The sequence below is a fragment of the Ziziphus jujuba genome, chromosome 8 (assembly GCF_031755915.1).
Source record: "Ziziphus jujuba cultivar Dongzao chromosome 8, ASM3175591v1".
Classification (NCBI taxonomy): Eukaryota; Viridiplantae; Streptophyta; class Magnoliopsida; order Rosales; family Rhamnaceae; genus Ziziphus; species Ziziphus jujuba.
This window is the reverse complement of record NC_083386.1, coordinates 6,110,374-6,130,651: the sequence shown is the minus strand read 5'-3', so window position 1 is coordinate 6,130,651 and position 20,278 is coordinate 6,110,374. Positions and strand designations below refer to the sequence as shown.

Sequence of the window (20,278 nt, the reverse complement as noted above, 5' to 3'; positions counted from 1 at the left end):
ACTTTCTCGCTCCGTCATATTTCACTACGAACAAATTGTTCATTGATATTAGTTATCCAAAACATCTCAAGGACTTTTTTGCAGTTTTATGTTTTCAAAAGCAAAATTACTTGCTTTTCGAATTGTTTTAAAAAAACAACTACCAAACACCTTTATTGATCTTTTGAAAACAAAGTTTTTAGTTTTTTGTTTTTAATTTTTAATTTTTAATTTTTTGTTTTTTTTTTTTTTTTCCCCCGGGGGGGGGGGGGGGGTTGGGGGGAGGAAAAAAAAACTCTTTTTAAGTTATTTGGCCAAACGGCTTAGTTACTGTTTAATAATAAGAGTAATTAATTAAAAAGAAGCTAATTAGCTGCAAAATCACAGTGCAAATGAAAAGATCTCTTTTAATTCGAGGATTAATTATCTTGTTATGTAATAAGCAAACCAACAAGACACTACTCATCACCACTTCAAAAACGAACTAGAATTATTTGCACACATAAATAAAATTCTAAAACACTTTCCACAAAATAATCATCATACATTGTAAAAACACTTGCAATTATTTCTGGGCCACTGTTCACTTGCAGGAATCCTCTAGTAACATCTTAGAAATGGAGAAATTGTATAAAGCATATGGCAATCCAATCCAAGATGACTATTAATGATAAACTCCCTCATTATCTACTAAATCCAAAGAAGATTGTTTCCTTTTCTTGCAAGTATTTCTCACTTTATCATAAAGAATGGTGTAGTTTGAGCTGCTTATATCTCTAGAGTAACATAATCCATCTCCAGCATATTTATACACTTGTTGTGTACTCCCCAATCCACCAGCTAGAACATTATTTTTAATCACTATATAACCTTGGCCACTCTGCAGATTTTTCAAAGATGTCTTTGACTTTGAGAATCCAAAATCAGCATTATTTCTAGATTTCTCATTAAATCCCAAAGTAAGATTAGCAGCAGATAAAACAGTTCCATTTTCCTGACTCAGATAATTAGAATACAAGAAAAGAGAAAATATTTTGTCTGATTTCTTTGAGTGAAGATGTTCTGATGGAATCTTGGCTTGAACCAAGTCATTGAAATGGATAACCTGATTCACCATCTGTTCACTCCCATTGCTTTTCATCACCATTAAATTTCTGTAAGAAAAGTCTTGAACATATTTGGTTGTGATGTTTCCATAGGAGGACCTAACCCAACCGGTTGATAACACAGACCTGCTTACACTTGTTGAAAACTTTCCATCCAAACCATTGAATTTATAGTTCAGGGAAACAGCAAGGGGCAAAGTGGTGTGCTTTAATAGCTTTCCTTCAGTTTTTTCACTCTTTTTGTCCAACCAAAGATGCAAATTTGCATCAATATACCAAACATTCAAGGCATTTGTGACATGAAAACCAATGTTATGGATTTTCCCATCTAAAATCTTCTCCAAAAATGGTGTGATTTCTATGTCATAAGAAGGGAGATTGTATGAGCCAATAGCAGTAATGGGTCTCCATAAGAGGGGATTAACTCCTCCTGTGTAAATCACAGTAAAAGGCCAAATAGCACCAACGGTTTCACCATCAAGACTCACCGTAACCTCCCTATAAGGCCCATTTCCGGGCGTGTCAGTGAGGTTGTTTGCAGCAATGTACTCGTTCGGATAATTTGAATACCAAAACTCATCATTTTCATGAAATGAAACATAGACCTCCACAACAGCCCTATAGACATTCTTGGGAATTTTGAATTCATTCAATGGGGTATAACTTGCATTCTCAAGCTTAAACCATAAACCATCGTTCAATGGAAGTTTTCGAGAAATGGGCAGTATCAAATCGGCCCAGGAATTGTGTCCAGTAACCAATTTTTTCCCTTTTTTTTGGACATGATTATTGAAATGTTCTTCAGCAGGATAGAAATAAATAATTAAATCAACATGGTAAATCCCAGTATAAGTACTGTCCAAAAGATTTCCAAGATAAACAGCAAGTGTTTGATTCTTCAAAAGCAATGGATAATACCTTGTGATGTCCTTCTCAACACTCCAAACAATCCCAGTAGCTCTTGGTTCTGCAGTGCAGCTACGAAGAAGCTCAACCCCACCAAGCCAAATTCCAAAAATCCTATCAAATTGCTTGCCTTTACAAGTTGCTTTCCATTCAAGGACAATCTTGGAAAATTTTTTATGAGACGAACAATGTGAAGGAGGGGTGTAGTTTGCAAGAACTGGTGGCTTTCCATATGTGAATCCAAAATCATGGTGGAGAACAAGGTGGGAACAGCGTTTGGTTTTTGGAAGATTGATGGGTTTGGTTACTTCAAAGAAACGAGTTGGTGGGGTGTCATTGGTGGTAGGTGTTTGGTGGGCGAGAAAATGTGGCCTGAGGTGGTTGAGTTTGTGAAAATTGGCTGTGGAAAATGGAAGTTGATGAAGGAGGAGGGAGAAGAAGAACAACAACAACAACGGAGGGAAGGCAAAGGAATCCATGAATTGTTGTTCTGTTCTTGAAGCGTTTGTATGTTTCTTTGCTTTGCTATAAATTGAAGCTAACGAGGAAGATTTTGTTTATTGTTTCGTTGGCATAGAAACCAACGTTCATTTTCACACCTTTTTTTTTAATTTTTTATTTTTAAAAAAATTTTGATTAGGAATCTTTAATTTTGCATTTAAAATGCAAAATCTTTCTTTAAACAAATAGAGATAATTATTGTCTAGCAAAATATGTCTGTATGTGGTTGACCAAAAAGACAGACAACTGATGTATAGAGAAAATGTTCTTACCATTGGTAAAGTATGTAATTTTTTTTCCATTTTATGTGAACCAAGAAAAGAAAATTGCGGCCCCTATTAATTAGGATTAAAACTTATTTTGTTAATCCTTTTTTTTTTTTTTTTTTTGGGTACATATGCGTACTATATATAGTTTTTTTTTTTTTTTTTTTTTAACAAGCTTACCATATATAGTTAAACCCCATCCTCTTAGTTGGAACCAAATTAAATTCTTTATTCTCATTAAGGAAGTGAAATGTAAAATATGAAGTGAAAGCACAAAAGGGTGGGTGAGGGGAGAAGAGAGGGGGGCGGGGTAGGGATGTCAATTTGCCCGCCCATCCCCGAAACCGCGGTGCACCGCCCCTAACGAGGCAGTTTTTCCCCGTAAAAACGGGGTGACGGGGTGGGCTTGGGCTTACTCTCTTAGACCCGAAGGGGGGATGGGCCGAGATCGGGTATTAAAGACCCCGGCCCGAACCCGACCCGTATATATTACCTTTTTTTTTTTAATATTTTTTTTAATATTTTGAAAATTAAAATTAAACTTATTCGATTGGTTATGGGTTGAAATTAATGGTATGAAAAATTAAATTTTATATTTTTTTGTATTTAATAATTTTTATATTTATTGTTAACTAATTAATCTCATTTTTGTTAGCTTCATCTTCTTCACCGTATGTTGAAGTTTGTTCTTCTACTATGAGTGACATAGAAATTGATAAGGAGGTAAATTGAATTTATTTATAACAAAAAATGTTTATATTAAATTGTTTAAAATTTTTTGATATTATTTAATATTTTTGTCTATTTTTGTAGCAATCAACTCTTACGGAACATTCTTTTATGGAGACTTAAGGAAATGAGAAGTAAAACTTTATTATGTGTGCATGTGTATTTTTATAAATTTTATGTTTATGTATTTGGATTATATTATATTGTATTTTTTGAGAATGTATGTTATTAAAATTATAAATTTGAACTTTGATATCTTTTATTGTATTTTTATTATATTTTTGGTCATTTTATTTATATTTTGCTTATAGAAGAAATTTTTTTAATATAAATTTATCAAAAAAAATTATATTAATTATATGAAAAAATACAAATGGGGAAACCGTCCCCGCCCCGCTTCTAAAAAAACGGGAAAAATTGCGGGGATGGGATGAAAAATCCCATACGGGGATGGGGACGGGATTTTAAAAACCAGCCCCATCCCGCCCCGTTGACATCCCTAGGGCGCGGGGGGGGGGAGTGTTTTGGAAAGAAGGTGTTTCCAAATTGATTGATTTGCTCTCAAAATTTCATTGATATTGTTCCTTTCAAGAAAAATATATATATATATATATATATATCATTGATACTCTTATTGCAAAGACTAGCTAAAAAATAGTTGGAATTACTTTATTTTTTGGGGTCACAAGATGGAATTAATCTATTTTATTAATTGGAATTACCAATAAGACGTGGATGAAAACCGAACTGCATGAGTCCTGATACTGAGAGCTTAGATACTGTGAATGAGCTTTCAACTGTAGATTACTTGTACTGCAAGGCAAGCAAGTTTTCTTCATAGCAGACTTATTAAAACCAAAACAAACAATTAAAAAAAATTCAAAATTCAAAATTCAAAATTAAAAGATGGCCATCCTCTGCTCCACTTCCAATGTTTCACTTTTTTTTCTGATACATTTCAAAACAAAATATTTATTTTATTTTATAGTCATTTTTATAAATTTTATGTAACGATATAAATTATGATTATATTGATTTTATAATATTTAATTGAAATACCGAAATTATGCAATACTTGTCATAATTTTGTCAAAAATAAAAAGGAACCAAAAAGTTTATTAGATATGCAAGTCATCATTGAGGTGGTTCATTGTGTTTTATATTTTCTACACAATCATACAAATTCCTGGCAACCAAACAAACATGCCATAAGGCATAAACATTCTTGGAACAATCCTAAGTTTTTGTTTAAACTCTTTTTTTCTAATTCTTGTTGCTGTTGCAACCCAGAACTCAAAACAACAAACAGAAACACGAACATGCACACCCATTTCTTTCTGACTTAATCAAACAAGAAGAGAAGAGTGATGAACAAAAGCACCTGAACTAGCTAACAGAGTTTGAATTACAAGTAAAACAAAAATGTCCCACGTCAGAGAATCAAGGATACCACAAAATCTAAAATCCTAATGTCAAAATTAAAATGAGTCCAATCTACTATATCATAGCAAGATAATGAATTTAAAAAAAAGAATAGCATCAGGGTTTTAATTGCAGATAAATAAAATCTGAAAAGAACATAGAACATGAGCACCAAAGTTTTACCTCCTGCTTCTTATCTTTAGCTCTTTATATCCCCTTTTATGCCATAAAAAATGACATATACAAGTATGGTACACTCTGTTTATTATGCTTTCATCAATTAGCATCTGTCTTCTTCATTGTAAAACCTCTAGGTTCCATTAGAGCATCTGTATCATAATAGCTAAGCTTGATATAATAAAATGGTGACTATAGCAAAGACAGAGACAGAGGAAACAGAACACTTGAAAGAGTGGCTAGTTCATAATGGTCTGTTTCCTTCAATCTCAATCTCTACTAGCTTTGATCAGTGAAGAAGTAAAAGACAACCAAATACTTATTCATATCCTTGATCTGTTAGCCTTACATAGGCTCTTGTTCATAAAGAGAATCTTATTTAATATGTGCCTACTCAAGTGGATTGAATAGGATTTTGCATGTTAGACGAAACCTACCCACCATTACCATTTTCTTCCCTCAACAAAAGAACTAAAAGCCTATCATGTATTAGCTTAAGACAATAGGAGTTTTGGTAGGTTTAAAACTCTATAAGTTGGAGAAAGATGGCTGTCAATTTCATTTCTTTAATTCTGAACCCCAAAAAAAAAAAAAAAAAAAAAAAATCACTTCTTTAATGGGCTTTTGGTGATTAATTTGCTGAAAAAAAAAAAAAAAAAGAACAAAACAAAACTGACTCAGCTACATGCTTGCATAATGGTAATGAAGGGTATGTCTATTGGACATTCCAAATACATTAAATTTTATAAACCAAACAAGTTTTGGAAAAACAAAACAAAACGAAAAAAAAAAAAAAAAAAAAGAAAAAGAAAAAGAAAAAAGGAAACATTTAAATACATACCTTGTTCGTAACGCTAACACCTGTATTGGAGTTATTTACCAAAAAATACACCAGCATTGGAGTCTATGCAACACACCTTATAAAACACAAATCAACCTAGGCAAATTTGGCGCAATCCCACTTTTTGGGCCAAACCCAAATTAAAGAAAATATTTCGTGAATGGAGAAAATATTCTTACCATTGATAAAATAAGTGTTTTTTTTTTTTTTTTTTTTTGGTTTTATACAGATGGTTACTTTACCTAGTTAAATCCTCTCCATCATGTGGAATTACATTGAATTCGTTATTTCTTATTAAAGAAGTGAATTACATGTACATGATAGATGCTCTGTACATTGTAATTATTAGAGTAGGTTTCAAAATCACTTCAATATTTTGTATCTTTCACAATGATAATTCTTCTTCATATAGACACATTTAATTATTTATTTATAATATAAAATTATCTAAAAATAAGTCTCCACTTGTTTTTTTGTTATATAAAATTTACGAGGAAAAAAGAAGAGAAAGGGAATCAAACACAATAAAATTAAATTTATGTTTTATTCTTTTCTTTACATTGAAGTTCCCAAACTGGAAATTCTCTGGAAAAATCTAATTGTAAAACAGTTCCTCTAAAGAGAATATAAAGAAACAACCAAGATGCTAAAAACTTCAGCATGAACTACACAATCTCATTCAGCGTGGAAAGCCAAAGCCTACCTAATCCAGAACCCAAAACAGATACTGTTTTTATGCTGCATTTATTCCTCACATAATCATAAACTATTCTATAATTTGAGCTGCTAATATTTCTGAAATAACACAATTTTCCATCATCAAAATCATACACTTGCTGCGTATTCGCCCCTGCACCAACCACTGAACCACTCTTTACAGCTCTATAACCCAGGCCATTCTGCAAATTTTCCAGAGAGCTCTTCCATGGTCCATCAGACTTCTTCTCCTTCAATCCCAACGTAACTTTTACCACAGAGATATAAGCATCATCACCTTGATCCAAGACGCCCAAGGACAAGACAAGGAGAAAAGTCTTATGAGATTTGGTCAAGTAAAGGAATGAGGATGGGAAATGGGCATGAACAGCATCATTAAAATGAATGGTCTGATTCACTATCTGGGTATTACCATCACTACCCATCACCATTGAATTACTGTAGCATAGATTTTGAAATGAATGGGTCTTCATATTCCCATAGGAGGACTTAACCCATCCAGATGATGAAATGGACCTTCTTGCTTTTGTTAAAAATGTAGCATTTAAATCCTTGAAATCTGAAACCAAGGAAAGAACAAAGGGTAAACTGATGTGCCTCAAAAGCTTCCCCTGTGTTCTGGGGATCTGTTTGTCCAGCCAGAGATGCAGATTTGCATCTATGAACCACACATTCAATGCATTTGTAACATTGAACCCAAACTTATGGATCTTTCCATCTAAGATATTCCCCAAAAATGGAGTAATTTCAATGTCATAAGAAGGGAGGTTGAAAGACCCAATACCAGTAATGGGTCTCCACAAGAGGGGATCAACACCTCCAGTATAAATCACAGTAAATGGCCATATAGCACCAACTATTGCACCATCAAGACTGACCACAACCTCTCTAAAAGGACCATTCCCAGGTGTATCAGTAAGGTTATTTTCAACAATGTACTCGTTGGGTGGATTCGAATACCAGAATTCATCATTTTCATGGAAAGAAACATACACTTCCAGCACAGCCCTATAAGCATTTCTGGGAATTTTGAATTCCTTGAATTGGGTTTCATTGGAATTCTTAATTTCAAACCACAACCCATCATTCAAGGGAAGATTTTGAGAAATGGGCAAGATCAAATCTGCCCAGAAATTATACCCAGGTATCAAATTCTCCGGATTATTGACACCCTTTTCAGCAGGATAAAAATACATTGTTATATCCACATGGTAAACCCCAGTATACGTTCTATCCACAATATTTCCAAGAAATACAGCAAGTGTTTGATTGGTCATGAGCAAGGAGTAATACCTTGTAATGTCCTTCTCAACAGTCCAAACAATCCCACTAGCAGTCGGCTCTGCTGTGCAGCTCCGGAGAAGCTCGACCCCGCCCAGCCAAACTCCAAAAATTCGATCAAATTGCAATCCTTTGCAAGTTGCTTTCCACTCCAGCACAATTTTGGAGAAAACTTGAGATGGGCAGTGCAAAGGAGGGTTGTAGTTTGCAAAGACTGGTGGTTTGCCATATGTGAATCCGAAATCATGCCTGAGTATGAGGTATGAGCAAGGTTTAGATCTGGGTAGTTCAATGGGTTTGGTTACCTCAAAGAATGGAGTTGGTGCAGTGTAATTGAAAGTTCCTATGTGTTGAGAGAGAAGTTGTGGTCTTAAGAGTTTGATTTTATGGACATTGGCAATGGAAAAGGATGGATAGAGGAGAAAAATAGAGAGGACAAAGAAGATAGAACAAGCCATAAATGGTGGGTTATGTATGGCTTATTTTCAGGTTTGCTCTAAACAAAACTCTTTTATCATGTCCTTGGAGTAGAGAACAATGCTGATTTGGTAAAGAAATAGACAGATTCTAAATGAAATTCCGGAGAGAAAGAGATTCAGAACTTGTTTTCAAAGTGAAGGGTTAAAAGAAGCGAAGTGAGTAGGTGAAGGGAATTTGCCGGATTAGTTATCACATTTCATATTTAAGAAGAGGACAAAATATATGAGGAAATGGTTGCAATAATGACTTTAGAACTTCTAAATCGGGTACCAACTTAAATCAACAAATTTTAAATAATCTACTTGTTTTATTCTTCTTCAAATTAAATAAAGTTAAATCTTAATTTTGTGAGTAAGTGTTGTTTCAACATCCAACTGTAGTTATGCACCTTCAAAAATAATATTTTACCTGTTTACGGCTTCTAAGAGTAAGATTATATATGTGACAAACTTACCTCATATATAAAATATCAAAACGAAGTCAAGATTAAATTTTTAACTCCAGTTTTGACAAATAAGCTTGGGTAAGTTGAATCAAGACTGAGTATTTAAACACTAGATTGCCCAAATTATCTCATCATAGCTATAACTTAACCTTACCTCCTAATCAACCCATACATATCTAAGAAATAATTTACCTTTCATATTTTAATAATAATTTTTAATATAATGATTTAAAAAGTCCATTGAAGTGATCAAGTTGATTGCACCTCTCATCGAACTTCTACTACAAATCAAACAAGTCAGTTGTGGATTATTTTCTCCTAGAATGTGCCTTATCATCATTGGGACTGTACGCAATATTCAGACGTGAAAAATCCAAGCTGGGAAAAGATGAGATGGGCAAGATGGTTTGAGATAGAAAATGGATGCATCGAAAGGGGTTACATTGTTTGAACTCCATGTGATTTATAATAAAATAGGTCACCATAAGTTATATCTATTTTTACAATCTACAAATAAGATAAGGTACCATTAGCACTCCATCAGAAATATCATCAATTATCTTCAATCAATATTCAAGCAAAAAAATATAAATCTGTAATCAATGACAAATGTTACAAATGCTTTAATTTTTTACACCAGGATTCAGGGTTCGGTTTAAAATTGAAATTTGACCAGAGTCACCATTCAACAAGAATACCTCTAAAGGGACATATGGAGAGCCTACAGATGATCCAAACCTGTAAGTTGGTTGAACTATTTTGCTGCCTTTACTACATGGAATGGTCCGAAGCCGAGGTCCAGTTCTCATCTGCCAGATCTGCACCACATGATCAAGGGAGGAAACAAACTCAGTGGTGGCAGAGTGCAAACAGAGTGAGATCATGTACCAAGTGGTAAAATTATTCGCAAGAATTTGACAAAGTTCAGTTTCAAAAGGAAGGACAGGCTAGAGAAGAATCAGTCCATCAATAATGGACGGATTGAAACTTGTAGAAACCGAGGGGGAAAAAAAATATTTTCTTTCGTTAACTACTAAAAACTTTAAACTAAAAGATGGTCACTACCAGATGAGTACTTAGTTACTCAAATCAAGACATACCCTTAACTCAAGATCAATGTTGATGTAAGATCAGAGTAAAAATAACTTAAAATCCAGCTCAATCATCAGAAAATTAAGTACTTATGTTGAAAGAGCTTAAATATACCTCAAGAATTCCTTTTCGAGGAGCATGTATAACCAAACACAGGCAATAGTCACTCTTGAGAGGCTCATGAAAAGTAGAACTAGACCCTGCAGCATCTCTATTGACTAGCATCTCCATGAATAAGCAGCTAGCATCACGATATCCCTGCAAAACAATTTTAAGTTCACCATCACAAGAGAGAAAATGGACATGAGTCATCTAGGAAATAAAGGGGGGGTGGAAGGGGTTAAAGGAAAGGAACTTAAGAGGGGAAAAAAAAAAAAAAAAAAAAAGACACCCGGGGTCCGGGGTATGGGGGAGCAAACAAAATTTAGAGATTCTTGGACTAAACCTTCCATAACCGCACCACCACAAGTGCTTGAGTGTCTAAGAGCAATATACGACCTAGCGAATCTGTTATTGCTGCCAATGTACCACTAGGAGACAAGGTGAGCTTCTCACCCTTTCTTGGGTAATCCTTCAAAGATGTCAGTTGAGACGCTGTTGGAAATCATGATACAAGTCAACCAAGAGGATATCATTTTACAGTTAAGTAGGGTATATAACAACCCTAATGTAATCAAGGATATAATGACTTAGAAGTTATAAGCATTAAGTATGCAAGTTCATTAAATGTTTGCATATACGCTTTATTGTATGGGAAAATAAACATGCATCAAGGAGGTTTATAGAAGTATATATAATAAGAAATCAAAACTGACAAGTTATAATATAATTCATCAGCACTCCCCACTTTCTTTCTTGTGTTCTACCAAAGAATATCATATATCAGTTAGCAAGAAAATTATTGAAAACCAAAAAGCATGATAGTCACCTCGAGCAAATGGTTGAATCTTCACATCTGATTTTGTTGGTGATGTTTGTTCACTCCGCCATATCATTTTAGAAAAAGAAGCTATCGTTGAAAATGTTGCAGGAACAACTTTGGATAAGATAGCTCCCACTAGAGACCTACTTTTGTCCTCTGAAAGCCTATAGTATGAAGTAATTCAGTAAATAATATATCAAAACGAACAAAATACAGTAAATGACAACCCCATAAGAGGGACAAATAACACAAATCAGAAAGTATCCTTACACAGCAAACTAACCTGAAGGCTGAGATCACAGCATCCTGTCCAACAGTGATTGCACAATAATAGCGTTGACTTGACTGCCCAACAATAAAAGCAGCTGAATTCAAAACCAGAATACCTTCAGAAAACTACCATCATTTTATGTGAAAAAAGAATCAAAAGAATGACAAATAGAACCCACAAATGTTCAAAGCCAACATGAAAATGAGAAACATATGATAGCCGGAAAATTCAGGAGCATAATACCACCATCAGTTAACTAACATAATCTTTGTTAATCATACAAATCAATACTTCAACAAAATCAAGAAGCCCTTAAGCATACCTGGACTTCCATCAAAGGTGGAGGCATTATCCCACTAATTGCTGCATCAGCACAAGTCCCATGCTTGCTAACATTCCACAACTGGTAAGGCAATCTTCTATAAGAATTTCCCACATCATCTGAATCACGCTTTCTTGATTTTTGTTCCCAAAACCGAGAATATGATTCTTGGAACCATTGTTGCAACATGCTCTACATGCAAAGAATGTTAAGCATATCATTTAGATCAGAACCAAAATATATTTCTAACTCGCTCTAAGTAACACCTAAAAAGGAAACCTAAAGCAGAAAAGACCAAAAACTACTTAACTCTGGCAAACATGATATATTACCTACTAAAATTGATGAAAAAACATGCTATTTCAACATTAATTCTAAAACCTAGTAGCGAAAAATATAGCACATACCTTAAACCCACCAGCAACATAAAACATACTTACACTGATCATAAAGCATGGGCGGGTTTTGTAAAAAGACAAGGTTCCAACATAAACTCTCAAACCTAGCGGAAAACTATAACACATACCTTAATCTCAGAACCATCAAAACGGGCAATTACACCCAGCATAACAACGCAAACCTCCTCCGAGGATGTTTCTTGGATCAAATCTCTGTTTGTACCACGAACTCTCAACTTCAGAATCCTTCCAGGATGTATCATCTGTAAGGACAAAACATTATAAATTCCAAGCTATTTAATCATCTGATTTACAGACTTCAACTTAAAAGGAATACAAAATGTCAACATTGATCACAATGGTTAAACAAAAATGGAACCTTCAATCAATTTTTCAAACAGCATTACATAAAAATCATTTTTCCACCAAGAATTAAAAGCAAAAACAGAATTGCATAAACACATATAGCATAATTCAATTTTCAACCATATTCCAATAAGATTACCACAAATGAAACAGCATTACCAAATATGTGAAAAAAGGACGAACCTGTTTGTGAATCAATTCACCAGTCAAAGAGTAAATCAGCAAATACCCAGAAGAGGTCCCGACCACAATCACCCGAATATCATCGAACACCAACCACTCAATAGCTGAGATGTACTCGGCCTCGATCGGAGACAATTCGGGTCTGATTTTGACCCGGGAGCCATCCGAATCGGACCAGCCGATCATCAGAATTAGAATTCGGTTGGCGAGAGCGAGAGAGTGAGTGTCGAGGGCGCATATGAGGTTGGGATTGTCGACGAGCCAGCCTTCCTTCCCAGCGCCGAGTTCGCTCAGATCTTCGCAAGCTATGCAGCCCAACTCGGTCGTGTAAACTCGCTTCGCCATTTGGGTTTTTAGATAATTTTTTTCAATTGGCCATTCATAAAGATCGAAACTTTGTGGGAGACAGAGCGATCGGAGTACGTTAAATCAACGATGAAGAAGAAGAAGAAGAAGAAGAAGAACAGAAACATTAATCGAACGCCATCAAAAGCAAGTGCCTAACGCAACGTTTCGATCACGGTAAAAATATCAAGTGCCTTCTCTAAATTGCTGAAACGCATCGTTTCAGTTTAAGAAAAATTTAAAATACACACACACACACACATATATTTCTTTCTTTTTTAACCAATCAACGCAACACAATTTTCAAACTTACCATTCAAAGTTGAATAATGCTAGAGATGCCCATACCATACATCTAAGTGATGAAATGTCATATAAAGTGACAGTAATGTTGTTATTTTATTGGTAAAAAGAGCAACAGAGAGTTTTATTGTAAAAAACAATATGATAAGAATCTAATGTTAAATTTCATTTAAAATGAGCAGTTTTATATCGATACAAACAGATCCATTCTATAAATATATTTTGTGAAAAAATATCTGCGTCGAAGCAAAATTGACCTTTCAAAATAAAATTTGGCATTAGGTTTTCATTTTATGAAAAGAAATGAAAAGAATTTGATCCTTTCTGTAGCAAAACTGAAGCAATATAATTTAAATATATATAAGCAAAATTTTCAAACTATAACAATAATAAAGGATTTGATGTCTCTAATATTATTCTATATTTAATTAGACTTACATTTTTTTAAAATTCATTTATAATATATATAAGTTTTATTAGTTTAGTATGCTTTTGTCACACCATTTTTATTGACCTTTTAATATTTTTAATATTATTATAGAATTTTTTTCTGTTTTCAAAAATAGAAATTTGTTTTCTAAAACATTGACAAAGTGTTTGGTAAGTTTTTTTTTGAAACAATCTTCAACACAAAAAAAATTGAAAACAACAAAAATTGTCATAAATTGTTTTCAAAAAATAAAAATAATTGGATGAACAAGTTGTTGTACTTAAAATATTATACCAAATCTGGTCGAAGAAGCCTGAACAGATAATTGTTTTTAGGGACTTGATATTTATAAACATATGTATGGAAGAAATATAAATATCTGAGGATATAGAGTCAAATTAACAAGCATACTATATAAATTAAAAGCTACAAGGTACAAATACCCTGATTTGACTGCTATGTTATTTTGGGAGTCAATGATCCACTGACTTTAGTCCACTATTCACTAACTTTTATTATCAATTGTTGTCTTTCTTCTGCAGGTATGGAGTTGTAGATTCAAAAATTTAATCAAGTATTAAATGTTGAAGTTGCTCAGAATGATTATCAAGTTTTGCACTCCATAGGTAGGAACATGTAATAAAAACTATATTTGGAAGCTAACTAAAATAAAAACATCATACCAAACAATAAAAATATATTAGCATAAGAAAATAAAAATAAATGGTTGATTTTGTTTTTATTGGTTTTCTTTTTTTTTTTTGGGCTATGGAAAGGCTTTTTGTATGGCATGGATACTAAATAAATTGAAAATGTTTGATATTTGTTTTATAATTACAAAATTAAAAAAAAAATTCAAATATCTTCTATAATAATAGACGATTCTTGTAAATTATAACGAATTGATTTTAACCAACTTTATTAGACAATTCTCAATATTTATTTGGGGATCATGCTTTAGTACAGGTCCTTAGAAGAGGAATAAGAAGAAGAAGATGATGATGATGATGATGATGATGATTCGCGAATACTTTTACAATTCAGATTTTTCAAGGACAAACGTACAAAATTTAAGAAGAAGAGGAATTTTTTATTTTATTTAAAAAAAAAAAAAAAAAAAGAGAAGAAGAAGAAGATGATGATGATGATGATGATGATTGCTGAATACTTTTACAATTCAAGATTTTTCAAGGAAAAAAGTACAAAATTTATGATCAAGAATTTTTTTATTTTATTTTTTAACAAAAAAAAAGGAGAAGAAGAAGAAGATGATGATGATGATGATGATGATGATGATTGCTGAATACTTTTACAATTCAAGATTTTTCAAGGAAAAAAGTACAAAATTTATGATCAACTTGATAATAAAACCTAAAGATGAATACAATATAAATTACATAAATATGTTTCACCCTTTATTGAAAAATAGAAAATCAATTGACTATAAACTTTTAAGACATTTCTTCCCTTTTTGTTTTTTTTTTTTTTAAAATAATTTACTTTGGTCGGTTACTTTCTAACAAAATGGACTTTCTGTTTTTATCATTATTGTGAATGTCAAATCAAATTTTCCACAAAAGCATCGAAATTATATTTTTCTCTAAAAAAAGATTTAGCTTTACTTGGTTTACAAATATTTTAATTTATTGGACTATGTAAAATATAAAATATATATTTATATAATATAAAAAAGAAAAAGAAAAAGACCACCATATAATTTGCGTTCCCTCTTTCGTAATTATATGAGTTTCGCCATTTGTCATCGCAAAGATCGAAGCTTTGAGCTGTCAAGCTAAAGATGAAAAATCAGCTTCATAAGCCTGCCTTTTTTCTGTTTTCTAATAGTTAAACGCAACGTTTCGTATATCATCATCATCATTAATTATTATTATTATTATATGAACTATAAAAATGTTTAATACAAATACAAACCCATTTCCTTCCCTCTCTCTCTCTCTCTCTGCATCTCTCAACAAATCCCAAATGAGTCTCAGTCTGTCATCTCCAACTAGGCAAGTGCTCTCTCTCTCTCTCTCTCTCTTTCTCTCTCTCTCTCTTCCATTCTCTTCGGTGCTCCTTCTATAGTTGTTGTTTATGAATCTGAAATTTGGGTTTGTTTGCAGTGCGTGCATTTCTCTGGACTGGAAGTCTTCGAGCTTCTTCAGACCTCGGGAGCCAACTTCTACTGGTCTCCATGGATTCTTAGAGGTTTCTTCTAAATCCAAAACCGACCTCAAGAAATTCTCTCTATCATGCTTCTCATCAGCTTCCGGTATGTTTCTTTATCAAACTTGTATTTTTTTTTTTTTTTTAATTTGAAAATTTCGAAGACCCCTCTGTTAATTTTGCCCAGAAATTTTTTTTTTTTTTTCCCTCAGCAATGTCAAAGTTGAACTCGGTTTAAATGCCCAACTGCCCATTTTGTTTTTGTCAAAACGCTGTTAAAAATGGATGAAATTTTTATCATTTGCTTTTTAGTAAAGAATTTTTGGTTCCAAAAATCCATTCCTTAAAGCCGTGTATAGGAGGAATAAGAACGCCAATATCTTCTTTCATGCGGCCTTTGAGTAATTTATATCTATAAAATAATGATTCAGCAATATATGTATATATGAAAAAAATTGTTATGACTTTGAGATGCTGAGCCTTTTTTACTGAGTTTTCTATATTTTGATTTTGATATGCAAATATGAGAGAAGAATCCAAATTATTGCAAGCTTCTTTCTCCACAATATGTGTTCCACTTATTCCTCCTCTGCTCACAGGTCTGGCTTAGAGAATGAATCTTTGAAACCCAAACCAACTTTAGTGAATGGTACATGTGGTTGTCACGTGACAACTTCCATCCTTTTTGACAGTTTTGACATATAGAATGGGCAATGGGACAGTTACGAAGTTGAAGTTTGATATTGTTGAGGGAAAAATAAAATTAAGGGGGAACTTGATAAACAGATGAAAGTTCAAGGGGTATCTTTGTAATTTTGCCTAATTATTATATGAAAATTTTGAAACGGGCTCTCCATTTTTTTTGTTTTTTGGGTAATTTCGTGTAGTTTCTCAAGTTATGTTTTTATGATAATATTTGTAGTTTTTGGATAAAATGTGAATCAATATGTAAGATCACTATCCAGTTTTTTTTCATTTACTTTTAGTTTTGCGAGCAAAATATTGGACAGTAAATGAAAATGGATGGAAAAGCATTGGACTATAAAGTAAAGGAAGTTTGGAAGCTAGATTTTGAGCCACCTTAGGACGTATGAGGAAAAAAGCTGAATTTAGTGAAATGGTATGTGTAGAAGCTTAATATAGCTTCTTTGTATGTTAGAGAGTAAGAACGGTGGAAAATTTATGAACTTGAAGGTTACTTTATTGTTAGTAGTTGAGACCTATTTGCTACATGAATATGTTTCTCTGTGTTATTTGTGGTAGCAGTGTCTTGAGGCTGTGCTTGGAAGTGTCAATGTGTAATAAGAGTTGCCAATTTTTCTGGAACTGTAATGCTTTTTAATTTGCTGACTGATGCAGTTTACTTTTCGTGTTTGCATTCCATTTATTCTCATTTTATTTATTTATTGCTCAGGTCCATTCTTGGGTAGGGGAGTGAGAGACGCATCCCAACAGCGTGACCTCCGGACATATGCCGGCCGGAGCAAGAAGAAGGCAGGTGGCAGTTCTTCCTCAGGTCGTATTGAGGGAAATGCTGAGTTTCGGCGGGAGGTGAAGCGCAATGCTCGCCTGAAGAGCAAGAAGCTTGCTGAGTCCCTCTTCTACCGCCTCAAGAACCCAAATCGGAGCCATGCTGATAACTTCACTGAAGATGAGCTCCAGCAAATTGGTCTTGGATATGACCGATTGGTGCGGTTCATGGAAAAGGATGACCCCAATATACGCCACCCTTATGATTGGTACAAATATGGTGAATTTGGACCATACTCATGGCGTGGAGTGGTTCTTGGGGATCCAATTCGTGGTCGGTTCTCAGATGAGCGGGTGGCAATGATCAGTGAAGTTCGGGATGCTGAAGAGTGGGAAAAGATTGAGCAATTCGAAATGGCACAAAATTTTGGGAAGAGATTGCAACAATTAGATAGGAGTAAATTTAGGCACTTCTGGGTGTTTGTGAGGCACCCAAGGTGGAGAGTTTCAGAATTGCCATGGGAGCAGTGGACTTTGGTCTGTGAGGTGGTGTTGGAAGCTGGGAAACAGAGATTGGATAAATGGAATTTGATGGGTAGGCTTGGGAATCTGACAAGGTCATTGATAACTAAGTGTGCAGCATGGATGAGACCTGATATTATATATGTGAAACGTCCTGTTTATCAGTGTAGATTTGAGCCACAAGATAATTTTTTCAAGGTATTGATTCCATTTCTGGATCCAAGTACAGAGCAAGATTATCTGTTTGAGTTGGAGAATGATGATGGAAGTGTTGAATTGTGTACATATTTTGGTGGATTATGTAAGATTGTTAAGGTGAATCCCAAGGCGTTTGTGGATGATGTGGTTAAGGCTTACGAGAAGCTGAGTGATGAGAACAAGTCCAAGTGCTTGGGGTTCTTGCTGAAAAATCATCCTGTTCAGTTGTTGCATCCATATACCAAGGAGTGGAAGGCCAAGTTGGAGGAGTTGGAATTGGGTTGTGATGCCCCGGATAGTGATGAAGATCATGATGGCAATACTGAATTTGTGGATTGGATAGAGGAAGATGAGGACACTGGTGAGGATGATGAAGGTAATGATGATGAAGAGCAAGATGATGTGGTTATGGACATGGAAGATGATGAAGATGATGGATTAGGTGTACGAGAAGAAGATAGTGAAGAAGAAGATGAGAAATATTGGGAAGAGGAATTTCAAAAGGCACTGAGTAGCTCGGAAGCAATGGAAAAGCTAGTGAAACAGAGTGTAGATTTGTCTACAGAGCACTATAAAAAACAGCTGAGGACAATGGAAAAGGAAGTAGAAGAGAGAAAAACGTCACATGATGGGAATAAAACCACCATGAGAGGAAAGCGGGCAAAAGTGAGTCCTGAAGAGTGGAAGATAGCAGGTATTGGTCCATGGGGGAGAAGGATTAAGAAGAGTAGGATTCCTCCAGAGCTATTTTTACGAGCAGCAGTTAGACCTTTCACTTACAGAAATCTTGTGAAGGAAATTGTTTTGATGAGGCATGCAATTTTGGACGGTGATATTGCTAGGGATGATTTAAATAAATAGGTGTTTATAATAGAATTTGACATAGCACATGTTTGGTTTGGTCAAGTTCTCTCTCTGTCTTGCACCAAGATACCTATTACATGTGTCTAATTCACATTTCAGATACCTCAACTCTATTTTTATTATTTTATCAATAAGAAACCCCATAAAACCAAGAGTAAACAGCGATGGCAATTCAAAAATCAATAGATCATCACCAAACTGCAGAGTCTTTGGCGTGAAGCTGTGGGAAAGATGTGAACATGGTTGTCATTGCATCAAGAAGTTTTCAATTTTGTTTTTCCACATGTGTTTGGTCTTCTAAAAGTGATGGTACAGACAAATCCTTTTTTTGACAATTCTTATTGTTTGCCTGTACAAAGTGTTTTAGACTTGTATCATCATGACTACAAATCTTTTTGGTGTCTGCTTCTTATCCATCTATGATTTTCAATTTTCAGCTGATATAGTTATACTTTTAAGTACTAATGCGCTTTCCTTTCGGTGAGCCTTGAGTTACGCTGCTAACATTAATTTACAATACAGATTGACCTTAGGTGGGAAGGAGGGCTGGAGATCTTGCTTGTAAGAAATGCATATGTTCTTCCATATGAGATAATCTTTTAATTACTTGGTTGCAAATCGTCTCTTTTTTTTTTTTTCTCTTTTTTTTTTTTTTTTAATAAATTTCTTTGTCTCTTTTGCCTGTAAATTCCAAGGATATGGTTCATGATATGAATGGCATCAAGGAATATTTACAAAACCTTGTAATTTCACAGTTATGAAAGTCACAGGTTAGGCATATGTCATCAGTCGGATGTAAATTCCCTGGAATCTAAGCCTCTTTTCCAGTTTGGGAAGAAGGATGTTTATAAGTTCCACTGTTAGAGAGAATGTGCCTGCATGAGGTTGACATGAGAGAAATGCTGCCAAGCTCAGCTGCAGCCTTTAGAAAGGAGATGCCTTTCTTTTTCTTTTCCTTTCCTCAGGGTTGAAATATGCCTTTTATAGCCATAAGCATGCTTCAACAAAAATCGCTTGCTAGGTTTCTGCTGCCACTGAAGGATGAAACTGCAGCTTCATGTGACTGCTTAATTAATAAATTGATATTAGTACTGCCGACGTAAATAGTACAAACTTTTGAATTAATAGTACGACTTTTGCACTGCAATAAACCTCCTTAAACCAAGTGATTTTAGTTTTACAGTGTTATTCTTTTGTCTTATGACTTTAATTTGAAGTGCAGATTTGCAGGTTTGCACTATCTCCTTTTTTTATATATAATTTTTCGTTTTTAATTATTTTCACTTGGGTCTGTTTGGTTTATGGTAGTGGTAAAGTTTTGTGAGTTGGTTTCCATTGAAGTTTATTTAGGTAGAATTGGTTTTCCTTTTTTTTATTTCTTTACCTTACACTCGTTTGGTTTGTGATAAAGTAGTCAACTTTTGAAGGAATTAGTTTTACGAGAGTTCGTTGATTTTCAAAGAATTAGTTTTCCTTTTTAGTGTTTGTTTGAAAAAAAGATTGTCATTATGTGTTAATTCTGTCCAAATTGTACTTATGTGGGAATTAAAGGTTTTTTTTTTTTTTTTTTTTTTTT

At 34.0% G+C, this 20,278-nt stretch overlaps 4 protein-coding genes across 4 annotated transcripts; 1 reads left to right on the top strand and 3 right to left on the bottom strand.

Annotated features, from left to right (window-relative positions):
- Window positions 1-437: 437 nt before the first annotated feature.
- On the bottom strand, window positions 438-2,843 carry LOC107412939 (peptide-N4-(N-acetyl-beta-glucosaminyl)asparagine amidase A). Its single transcript, XM_048470236.2, has one exon. The coding sequence runs from the start codon at window positions 2,468-2,470 to the stop codon at window positions 644-646; it is 1,827 nt and encodes a 608-aa protein (XP_048326193.2). The 5' UTR covers window positions 2,471-2,843; the 3' UTR covers window positions 438-643.
- Window positions 2,844-6,452: 3,609 nt separating this feature from the next.
- LOC107412924 (peptide-N4-(N-acetyl-beta-glucosaminyl)asparagine amidase A-like) lies at window positions 6,453-9,260 on the bottom strand. The gene has a single exon (XM_016020753.4). It carries the CDS (start codon window positions 8,381-8,383, stop codon window positions 6,593-6,595), a length of 1,791 nt encoding a protein of 596 aa, XP_015876239.3. The 5' UTR covers window positions 8,384-9,260; the 3' UTR covers window positions 6,453-6,592.
- A 126-nt stretch (window positions 9,261-9,386) lies between these two features.
- On the bottom strand, window positions 9,387-12,919 carry LOC107412934 (uncharacterized). The gene is made up of 8 exons (XM_016020773.4): window positions 12,405-12,919; window positions 11,984-12,118; window positions 11,458-11,649; window positions 11,148-11,209; window positions 10,871-11,028; window positions 10,388-10,536; window positions 10,057-10,200; window positions 9,387-9,668 (listed from the first exon to the last, which is right to left on the bottom strand). The coding sequence occupies exons 1-8, from the start codon at window positions 12,747-12,749 to the stop codon at window positions 9,474-9,476; spliced, it is 1,380 nt and encodes a 459-aa protein (XP_015876259.3). The 5' UTR covers window positions 12,750-12,919; the 3' UTR covers window positions 9,387-9,473.
- Window positions 12,920-15,233: 2,314 nt separating this feature from the next.
- On the top strand, window positions 15,234-19,143 carry LOC107412931 (uncharacterized). Its single transcript, XM_016020768.4, has 3 exons — window positions 15,234-15,494; window positions 15,606-15,754; window positions 17,063-19,143. The coding sequence occupies exons 1-3, from the start codon at window positions 15,394-15,396 to the stop codon at window positions 18,697-18,699; spliced, it is 1,887 nt and encodes a 628-aa protein (XP_015876254.2). The 5' UTR covers window positions 15,234-15,393; the 3' UTR covers window positions 18,700-19,143.
- Window positions 19,144-20,278: the final 1,135 nt, after the last annotated feature.

What these genes read in the sequence shown, in the direction of transcription:
- LOC107412931 (XM_016020768.4), top strand. Translation starts at nt 15,394, where the DNA reads ATGTTTAATACAAATACAAACCCATTTCCTTCCCTCTCTCTCTCTCTC. An exon ending in AGTCTGTCATCTCCAACTAG is followed by an intron (nt 15,495 to 15,605) that starts GCAAGTGCTCTC and finishes GTTTGTTTGCAG; the next exon opens with TGCGTGCATTTCTCTGGACT. An exon ending in ATGCTTCTCATCAGCTTCCG is followed by an intron (nt 15,755 to 17,062) that starts GTATGTTTCTTT and finishes TTTATTGCTCAG; the next exon opens with GTCCATTCTTGGGTAGGGGA.
- LOC107412939 (XM_048470236.2), bottom strand. Translation starts at nt 2,470, where the DNA reads ATGGATTCCTTTGCCTTCCCTCCGTTGTTGTTGTTGTTCTTCTTCTCC.
- LOC107412924 (XM_016020753.4), bottom strand. Translation starts at nt 8,383, where the DNA reads ATGGCTTGTTCTATCTTCTTTGTCCTCTCTATTTTTCTCCTCTATCCA.
- LOC107412934 (XM_016020773.4), bottom strand. Translation starts at nt 12,749, where the DNA reads ATGGCGAAGCGAGTTTACACGACCGAGTTGGGCTGCATAGCTTGCGAA. An exon ending in CACCTTTGATGGAAGTCCAG is followed by an intron (nt 11,210 to 11,457) that starts GTATGCTTAAGG and finishes ATTGTTGGGCAG; the next exon opens with TCAAGTCAACGCTATTATTG. An exon ending in TGGTGGTGCGGTTATGGAAG is followed by an intron (nt 10,201 to 10,387) that starts GTTTAGTCCAAG and finishes ATTGTTTTGCAG; the next exon opens with GGATATCGTGATGCTAGCTG.